Raw genomic sequence first — 9,832 nt, 5'->3', positions numbered from 1 at the left:
CGGAAGCAGATTTCTAAGACCGGAAGCGAGTGTGAGGCAAACATGGCGTCGGCGGTGCTGGCGCTAAGGACACGGGCGGCTGGTAACGGGACGCCGTGGCTGTTGCGGGGCGAGGGGTGCAGGCGGAGCGGGAACCCTGTAGGGAGCCTGGGGGTGGAGGCCGTTCCTTGCGGAGGCCCCTGGGTGCGGAGCCGAGAGAGCCCCGGGGGGCCCATGAGCTTTGAGGGGCAGCTGTCACTGACCACGTGACATATCTCGGGCGCCCAGCCTTGGGTGGTGGTTCGAGGAACATGTGTCCTTCCTTTGCCCCGCGCGCAAGTACAGCTTCCCTAGCGTTTGGTGACGTGGGCACGCCGCTTCCACTGCGTGAATCCCCTCATCTACAAATACTGGCACACTGGAGCTCAGAAAGTTAACCCGCTCGTTCAGCAGATTGAAGTCTCTGTGCCAGAACCCTGCGGTTAGGTGTTGGGGATCTCAGCAGAGATGAAGACAGTCTCTATCTCTGGGTTCTTTCTAGTGGATAAGCCAATAAATAAGCACATAAAATGGTTGCAAATTGTGACGAGTGCTGTTAAAGAAAGCAAAAATGTGTGTGTGTGTGTGTGTGGTGTCGTTTTGGGGGTTGGTGATCAGGGAAGTCCTTTGAGGAGGTAACATCTAAGTTAAGACCTAAAGGATGAAGGGAGGCCTAGCCCTGTGAGAGAATGAGGGGCAAGAGAGTGATAAGCCAGTTTTACATGTTGAGAAGCAAACCATTGTTCTTAACGTGAATTTAAAAGGGAGTAGGAGTGGAAATGAGGAAAACAGATGGGAAGCTATAGTAGCCCTGATGAGACATGATTTAGCCAAGATGCTAGTGTCAGTGAACTGGGGGAAATCGGTGGTTTTCAGATCTGTTTTGGAGATAGAACCCAGAATTTGCTGGTGAGCTGGATATGTGAGATGAGCAAAGGGAAGCAATCTGCAATGACTTCTTGATTTCTGCCCAAGCAACCGCATAGGTGGTAGCATCATTTACTCTGAGGTGGAGGATGGGGAGTAGGCTGAAGGGCAAAGATTTGTGAGAGAATGTAGATAAAACAAAAGCCCCATTCCTCAGCTTAATAAGTTAGAGGATGAACGAATGAATGGATTTAAAGGTAGGTAGATCCTGGTTCTGGGCATGGAACGTATCTTTCTAAGTATTTATTTCTGGTCCTTTGTCCCAGCCACTCTCTGTCATTAAAACTTCAGAAACCTGGTTTCAGGAACGCTGAACTTGTAGACTCCGGAGACTCACAAGGCTTTTGTAAAGACTCTGGCATAGCCCTGATTAACCATGGCTGTGTCTGGAGACCTGAAAGCAAGGACTGCCAGCCCTGTGCTTGTCATATAGCAAGTGGCTTCCAACTTGGTTAGTATGACTTTAGTTTAAAAGTTCCTTTTAAAAAGAAATGCCATTGAGCATTTTGGAATGAGTATGGAGAGTTCAGATTGTCAAGGGTAGGGTGTCAGTCTTCTTGGTCAGGACCCGTACTGGGTGGGCTTGCTGACAAAAGAGTCCAGCCTTCTGAAATAGCTAAGAACCTGTGGGAGCCACTCCCAGAAGCTGTCTTTTTTGTTTACAAGTATTTGGTGTGCAGGGGATGGGTGGATGGTTGAGAAAGTGGTGGATGACGCCAAAGCAGGACCCTCTCTCTGGGTGTCCTGTTGCTGGGCTCTGCGGTCCAGCCCCTCCACAGTGTCTGGAGCCTTGAGGACATGTGGTGAGTGAGGCTGAAACCGGCAGCCCTGCGGTGTCCTCTTGCTGGCTTATATTTCTGTGGTGTTTATTTCTTCTCAACAGGACTGAATGTGTCAGGACCCAGGGCACATGGTGTTTATTTTTTTTCCGTGAATATTTCACTGCCCACCGCCTCCCCCGGCCACACACACACACTTCTCATGCAGTGCATACACCCCGGACAATACAAGGAATGACTTGTCCCCCTGCTGTGGGAGAAGGCCAAGGACTTCCAGACACTCCCTGAAAACCAACACAGTCGAGTGGCATTTCTGCGCTCATATCTTCCTCACCTCCCCTGCCACTACCCCCCACCACCTCTCAGCTTAGCAAATGGCCCATTGACGCAGAGAAAGAGTGATTGGGAGCCTCTCTGAACAACATTTCTGTTATGTCTGCAGTTACAGCCCTGCTGAGCCCCCCTCAGCCTGCGTCTCTTGCCGTCAGATACGCATCCAAGAAGACAGGTGGCAGCTCCAAAAACCTGGGCGGAAAGTCACCAGGCAAACGCTTTGGCCTCAAGAAAATGGAGGGTGAGGGTGTGCCTTGGCTTCCATTTCCCAGCTGCACCCTCCCTTGCTGTTCCTGGCATTCCTTGGCAGAACAGGAAAACCGTTCACCCTCGTTATGTCCTCTCTGCTTAGCTTGCCAGAGTACTTGGTTCCAGATTACAGATGCACAGAAGACCTGAGGCAGGGAGGGGGTCCTGAGGAAGAGCAGATAGGTGTGAACCTGGGTCATGTGAGTGGAGAGAAGAGAGAGAAGACTGGTAGGGGCGGTTTAGGGGGGTGAGGCTGGCGGGGGAGCTAGGGGGCTGCTTGTGTCCGAGCATGTAGGAATTGGCTTTGTCCAGGGTCAGCCTTAGAGGCTGGCGTGCGGCATTGGGGCCAGGAAAGCAAGGGCCAGTATGTTTTCTTAGCACTTTGCTGTGTTGCCCCATCCCTGGGGCCCACGGTCAGCGTGCTTGTGGACTTTTCTTCTAGGTCACTACGTTCATGCCGGGAACATCCTTGCAACTCAGCGCCACTTCCGTTGGCACCCAGGCGCCCATGTGAGTTGCTCTGTGGCCCTTTCCCCTTTATTCTTTCCCAGGACCACCTCTCTCTGCTCCTAAGCATGGTAGAGATAACAACACGGTTGTGTTTATTGGGTACTTGGCAAATGCCAAGCATCATTTTGCTTCCTGGGCCTGCATTGTCTCGTTTCATCCTTAGCCCATCCCCATGATGCGCACTAGGTTTCACCTCCATTTTCCAGGTGAGATGCCAGAGTCTCAGGGAGGGGAGGGGCCCACACGACAGAGCTGGGGTTCGTACTGGGGCTCCCTGACTCCTGGTCACTTTGCCTTGTGAAGCATCAGCCTGGTTCTCTTGGGTCTCCTTTTTAACCCCCACCTGTTAGAGGTGGAGATGCCTAGTGATTTGAGATACTTTTTGAATCTTGGGAAACTAACTTCAGTGTATTCCTTTTTCCTTCTTGCTAATCCTCTTTTGCATAGAATTGTTATTAGATGGCTGAAAGATAGTTGGAATTTAATAAAATAGAATTCAGTTCATGTGCCAGAAATTAGGTCCCTATCAGGCAGGGATTTCAGTTTTCAGCAAGTTGGGATTACTTTCTGAGGTCGGAAGTTTCTTTGTTAACACAGATCTGTACTGTTTCTTTCTTTCTTTCTTTTTTTTTGGTGAGATTTATTTATTTGAGAGAGAGCACGCAAGCGTATGCACAAGCCAGGGGTGGTGGTGGGGTGAGCGGGCAGAGGGAGAGGAAGAGAGGTGGACTCCCTGCGGAGCCCCCCCCCCCCCCCCCCCCCCCGCCAAGCTCAGAGCCTGCCTTGGAGGCCCGGTCTCACAACCCTGAGACCATGACCTGAGTGGGATGTTTAACCGACTGAGCCCCCCAGGCCCCCTGTACTATACTCTTTACATCATCTTAAATGTTAGTTTAGTTTCCTTTGTAATCAGTCCCCCCACTGCCCCTTTTTTGGCAATTTCAGTAGGTACAGAAAAACTGATAGTAGCCAATAATTATGTCAGGAATGCTGATTTGCATGTGAATTGGTTGTATCTGTAGGAGCTGTGTCTTTTAGAACTTGACACACTGGCTGTGTTAACTCTTGGGACTTAGTAAAATAACGACAGCGATAATAAAAGCTAATGTGTTTTGAGCTAAGGAGTATCTAAGCTGTTTATGATTAACTCACTTAATCCTCGAGGGGACCCCATAAAAGTAGTTAATATTCTCCCCATGTTGCAGATGAGAAAGCTGAGACGCGGTAAAGTGATACAACTTGCCCAGGCCGCATGACAGTAGGTAGTGGTGCTGGGATTTGAACCAGGCATCCTGGCTCCAGAGCCCGTTCCTTTCATCAGAGAAATATTGAATAATGCTCTGTTGCCTGGGTAAAAGTTGCCACACATCCACTCTCAAGTTCTAAAGGAAAAATGCTGAAACATATACAGTTTACAAACTGTATATGCAACACGTAGTTTATTCTCCGCTCATAGTTTTCGTCCGGAGACCAGCTAGAAACAGTAGCTGCTTCACGAGGTGAGGATTAAAGGGGTTGGGGAGCACTGCTTGGACACGCAGGCGCTGTGTAAGTATTAGCGGCTGTCGCCATGATTGCCGTCTTGTTAGATACTTATTACTGTAGAGCTTTGGTCTGTAATTTCCCTAGAGCCTAAACTTTAGAGATCGCTATATAGGATGAAAACTCATGTTTTCTATGACAACTCCAGTGTTCTTGAATTTTAAGCGAAGTGAGCTCCTAGGGGGCAGCGACTGGGGGCATCTTCCTGGGCCTGTTTTCGGGATCTGTCTGGTGTGGCGTCTGGCTGGCTGCCAGGCGTGGGTCCAGAGATCAGCCTTCAGGGACTGAGCACCTGTGAAAATTGGGTGTTGGAGTTTTCTTTTCCCTCTTCTGTCACAGAGTCAGCAAAGATGCCGAGGAAGTGCCAGGCAGCAGGAAAGGGAACCCGAGATAGAGCTTTCTGATCTGCCCTTTGGTCCCAGAGCCTGAATCCTTCGGAGAAGTTTGTCCCAAAGCCCTGGGGTGGACCGCCCGGCCGTCGGTCCAGCTGACCCTGCCTTTGTGTTGCAGGTGGGGCTGGGGAAGAAGAAGTACCTGTATGCCCTGGAGGAGGGGGTCGTCCGCTACACTAAGGAGGTCTACGTGCCCAGTCCCAGCAACGCGGAGGCTGTGGATCTGGTCACCAGGCTGCCCCAGGGTGCCGTGCTCTATAAGACTTTTGTGCACGTGGTTCCTGCCAAGCCGGAGGGCACCTTCAGACTGGTAGCTATGCTTTGAACTCCTGGCTGAGGCCACTGGACGGAGCCTGGAGCCCAGGTGACAGGAGAGGGTGGCAGCCGAAGTCGAGGGTCAGGACGACAGGGCCTCCTGAGGAAGTCTGCTTGGCGGTGACTGCGGAAGACTGAAGTGACTGGCTGGGAAGACCCGACCTGGGGCCAAAAGTAAAGTTTGCTGGAGTCATGAGTCTGTGCCGTGTGGGGATAATCGCGGCCGAGCTGCTTACGTGTGCCGGTCCTTACCGCGTCCTGTGGCACCCACTGGGGCGCTACCACAAAGCAGAAAAGAGGCCTCAGAGCGAGGAAATGAAAAGAAGGGAGTGTGTGTGAGGAGGGAGTAGCTTTAGCACCATCTCCCCGAGGGGAAGGAAGAGGACAGCTTGTGTTTGAGGGTGTCACAGCAAACCACCCTTCACCACCACCCCCTAGCCCCTCCCAGATCCCAGATCCCAGGCCGGGTCCTGGGAGGAGTGGGGGGGGGGGGGGCTACAGAGGAAGCAGCAAGGTCACGTCCTCTCCCGGAGCCGCATCTGGAGGGAGCTGGGGCTGTAGCCCCGGGACGGCCACATGACAGACCCTTCCCTGACTCCATGGGTCTGGCCTAGAGAGGCCAGGTGGACCCAGGTCCTTTCAGCGAGGAGGCAGAATGAGTGACAAACGGGCTTCTTTCCGAGCACCCGGAGAGAGGCACACCCACCTCACATCCTTTCCTGGTTCTTGGTTTATCTCAAGCCATAAACAGCAGCCGAGGATCTGGCTTTAGGAATACTCAGTCTGGGCTTGGAGTGGGCTGGCGCAGGCCTTCATCGGCAGTCCAGCCCAAGACCTTCGAGGCTTAGCTTCCAGCGGGAGGGCCGGGAAGAAAGCCTCAGTGGGGGCAGAGGGTCTCCTGGCCTTTGGAGGTTGGCGGTTTGGCTGCGGCCGCAGCGGGGCTGGTAGAGTCCAGTGGCTTCCTCCCAACGACTCTGCCGTGCAGGCGGGAGCTTCGGGGGTGGGGGGCACAGAAGCCCTACGGTTCAGGACATCTGCCTCGAACCGGTCACTTTCGTCTCTCAGGGCATGACCCCAGATTCTCCGCGAGCAGATCCCTGGCAGAGGTGACCCAGGGTTTGTTGCGGTTCACTTCGGCTCCCTTCCTGTGGGGTCTCATGGACCAAGGCCCAGCTAGGAAGATTGCTGCGGGCGTCTGTGTTGGCTCAGCACCGTCCCGGGCGGGCCCCGGAGAAGCAGGAAGGGGCAGGATGCAAGAGGTTCCCTCCCGCGCAGCGGTGTTGCCCTGAGAGCAGGGCGCTGCTGCACGGGGTGGGCGAGCGGAGCCACAGTTGGGTGCAGGCAGTGACCTTAGGGCCTCCTCAGAGCTTGGTGGCAACTGAGGGGTAGGGAGGGAGACAGTAGCCATTCCCTGACACACTGGCCTCTCTCCACCGGCCCATACATACACGCGCTTTCTTGGGGCTTCGGCCTCTGTGTCTCCTCTCCCCTGGTGATGTTCCTTCCTGGAAACAAGTTGAGCCCTGGAGCTGTTGGCTCCGTGGAAACCCTTCTGCAAGAGACTGTTTTGAATCCCAGGGCAGGCCCCTGGGGGCTGGGGTCCGCTGTCTTCCTGCCACTCAAAGAAGTGAAGTGGGGCCTCCTTCCAAATCCTGGGGCTCTCCATCAGTGGCCCTTTCCTCCTCCTGGTCTGAGGGGCTAGAGTAACATGAAAAAAGCTCACTTCTCCAAGGCGCCCGAGGCTAGGAATGCCGAACATTCACCTCTCCGCAGGCCCAGATCCCGAAGCGCTGTGCAGTCAGCTGGTGAGCCTGCTTCTGCTGGGCCTTCTTTCCAGTGGCTGGGCAGGCAGGCCAGCTGCCACAGGGGCAGCCCCTCTGGGGATAGCCCTGTAACCAAAAACATCCGAGGGAACCAGGCAGGCACGCATGACCCTTCAGCTTCCAGACCTTCTTCCCAGGGTGAGCCCAAGATTAGGGTACCACGTGCCCTCCTCTCCCAGAAGTCTCTAGGCATCATCCCATCCTCCCCCCAGCCACCCTAGGCCCCTGGCCTGGCTTCAGACCCCCAGTACACACCATTCCACTGACTCCCTGGTGGCAGCGCCAAGGGTCCTCCCTCACTTGCATCCCCTGGGAATCTCGGCAGCTTCCCGCTGCCTGGACCTTGCTGGGGCAGGGCGTCCCGTGGTGTAGAAGCAGGGTGCGGGGCAGTCCTGGGGAGCATGAAGCTCCGGATTCAGGGTCGGCAAGCAAGAGAGCAGAGCCCAGCCCCTTCTGTCCCTGTCCCTGTGTCGCTCTCCCCCTTTAGTTCTCTCCAGTGAGACCAAGGCACAGAGCTCACTCCCCAGCATTTCTGAGATGCACTCTGTAAAGATAGCACTCCTGTCTGGCCACCAGCTCCTCCTCACGTGGTCTGGCAGCCAGTTCTGATGCCCTCTGAGGGACAGTCCGAGATAATCTCCTGCTGTGTCCGCCTCTCCTTCCCCTCTGTCTCATGCCCAGAATTGGGTGTGTGCGCGGGGTGGGCTGGGGGGGGTTGGCCAGAGCATGGGGAGGTCGTAGTTCGGACAATTCCTTTTGCTTTCTGTACCCAGGCTCCCACTTGGTGCCCCATCCCTTGAGGGTCCGGTAGCCACCACCTCCCTCTCCCTCGGAAGTCAGTGCTCTGGCCTTTCCCCTGGGAGCTAGGGAGAGGGTGAGCCTTCAGTTGCTTGGGGAGCTGGGATAAGACCACTATCCTCACCAGCAGCTCCCAGCACCAGGTCCCCATTAACAATAACAATCACCAGGCAGGACGCTGGCAAGGACGTTATTAACCCTTTCTGCCCTGCTGCCCTGGCCCCTCGGGAACCGAGGCTGGAAGGGGCAGAGTCCATAGGGTAGATTCCAAAGGCCCCTTCCATACCAAATAGTTGCTCTTCCCTGGCCAGAGAGCGGGTGCCCTTTTGTTGGGATTGGGGTGGGGGGGGCAGCAGCAAGGAAAGGGTTGATGGGTAGGGGTGCTTACGTTTTGGTTGGGGCTACAGAACGAGTGGCAGGAGCAGACAGCCTGGCCACACTGGGGCTCACGCTGGTACGGCAGCAGCTGAAGGATGGCCGTGATGCATGCCAGGGCCGAAACTACCCTCCCCTCAGAGGCACAGTCAAGGGTCCACCCTGTGCCTGGCTTGCATGGGCCCGTTTCCCTCCCCACATTGGAATCCCACTCCAGAAGTTAGGTAGGATTGACCTGGCTGGTCTAGCGTCAGCTTGACATGCAGGGGAAACTGAGGCAGCTCCCTTTCTGCTGCTGCCCCAACCCCCTGCAGCAGACTTATTTAGGAGAGCAGGGTAGCTTTAGCCTGTCTCTTCAGCCCAGGGAAGTGATGTGTGTAAGGAGTTTAGAGAGGGACAAACTTAGGGAGGGAAGGAACTTGTGGCAGGGCTAGGCACCCTTAGAAGCAGTGGGTCTGAAGGGGCCGGGGAGGACTCCAGGGCCTGATCTCAGCCCCTTCTCCACTCTCACAGACCGCAGCATCCCAGAACTCGGCAGGCGAGGGCCCAGCCAAACACAGCGTTCTTCCCAGGTGGCTTGGTCTAGGTGACCCTATAGGTGAAGAGGCCGGGCTTCCGGCCTAGGGCAAGGGGTCAAGGGTACATCTGATCCAATCCTGGGACGCGGGACAGCAGTAGGTACTCACGACTATGGCTAGGAGGCTATTGTCCATGGTGATCGCTGCACCCAGAACAGCAGGGGCAGAGAGGGGTGCCAAGAGAGGGCCTCAGCCTTGAGCCACCTTAAAGACAGCCAGCAGGGCCACCCGCCAACCCGGGAACCCTGGCCCAGAGGAGCAACTGCTTTCAGACCCAGCGCCTCTGTGAGCGGGTCTCCAGGTTGTCGGTGTCTGCCCCTGCTCATCCTGTCAATGCCGTGCCATGTCTCCGTGTCCCACGGAGGACACTCCCCTCTGCGGGCCTGGCCGCCATGAAGGTCCCTCTATGACTTTCAGAAGAGGTTGGCAAGAAAGGGCTCAGTTTCTGGTATACCCGTTTGCCAGCCAGGGGGGCTCCAACTCGCCCAGACCCCTGTACTTCTCAGTTCCAAATCACCTCCAACCTCTGCCCAGCCACTTCCCATTGGCCCAGGTAACTGTGCTCAGGACGCCAATTGGCTGTCTTCTGCTCTTGGCTCCCGCCTTTAAGGGAACAGGGGTGTCCAAGGTTGCCCTGGAAACTGGGCATGCGGGCCACAAAATACAAAAGCTTCTCTGCTCAGGCTCTCCCCCTCCCTCCAAAGGAATGATTGCACAGCCTAGGGGCTCCAGCCTGCCCCAGCCAACCCCTACCCCCACCCCATATCCCACCTGCCCTGAATCCTGATCTTGACCCCAGGGGCCCACCCAGGGGAGGATTTCAAAGAAGCCTCAAAGAGCCCACACCTCCAGGCTGAGCTAATCCTCTAGAAAGATGGGGGTGGGCAAACGGCAGCAGAGAAGCTGTGCTCGCTCTGGCCTCCTCGCTCGCTCTGGCCTCCGGCCTCCGTGGCTTGCACAGTGGAGGACGGGAGAGGAGGGCCTCCACAGCCAAACCTGCCTTCTGAACCGGCCAGGGGTTCTGGAACCTGGAGCCTGGTCTGGGTGCTGCAATGCGGCCAACTCAGGAGGTCAACCCAGGCCTGCCAGGGCAGTGCGGGTGGCGCTGCCCCGCAAATTAGGATCTCCTGGGGGAGCTTGGAACCCATGCCTTCGCTGGGCTCCCGCCTCACACCAGTGAACTCAGAACCCTC

The 9,832-nt window shown here is 55.7% G+C and overlaps 1 protein-coding gene across 1 annotated transcript; it reads left to right on the top strand.

Annotated features, from left to right (window-relative positions):
- The first annotated feature begins 12 nt into the window (after nucleotides 1-12).
- Nucleotides 13-5,261, top strand: MRPL27 (mitochondrial ribosomal protein L27). Its single transcript, XM_045773057.2, has 4 exons — nucleotides 13-82; nucleotides 2,167-2,298; nucleotides 2,749-2,816; nucleotides 4,869-5,261. Exons 1-4 carry the CDS (start codon nucleotides 43-45, stop codon nucleotides 5,073-5,075), a joined length of 447 nt encoding a protein of 148 aa, XP_045629013.1. The 5' UTR covers nucleotides 13-42; the 3' UTR covers nucleotides 5,076-5,261.
- Nucleotides 5,262-9,832: the final 4,571 nt, after the last annotated feature.

Source organism: Ursus americanus, chromosome 23 (genome assembly GCF_024610735.1).
Source record: "Ursus americanus isolate L20-20 chromosome 23, mUrsAme1.1.p, whole genome shotgun sequence".
Classification (NCBI taxonomy): Eukaryota; Metazoa; Chordata; class Mammalia; order Carnivora; family Ursidae; genus Ursus; species Ursus americanus.
The sequence above is the reverse complement of the archived record's forward strand: the minus strand, read 5'-3'. Positions and strand labels throughout refer to the sequence as shown.

Coding starts and splice junctions, on each gene's coding strand:
- MRPL27 (XM_045773057.2), top strand. CDS start 43: ATGGCGTCGGCGGTGCTGGCGCTAAGGACACGGGCGGCTG. Junction 83..2,166: donor GCTAAGGACACGGGCGGCTG/GTAACGGGACGC, acceptor TTATGTCTGCAG/TTACAGCCCTGCTGAGCCCC. Junction 2,817..4,868: donor GTTGGCACCCAGGCGCCCAT/GTGAGTTGCTCT, acceptor TTTGTGTTGCAG/GTGGGGCTGGGGAAGAAGAA.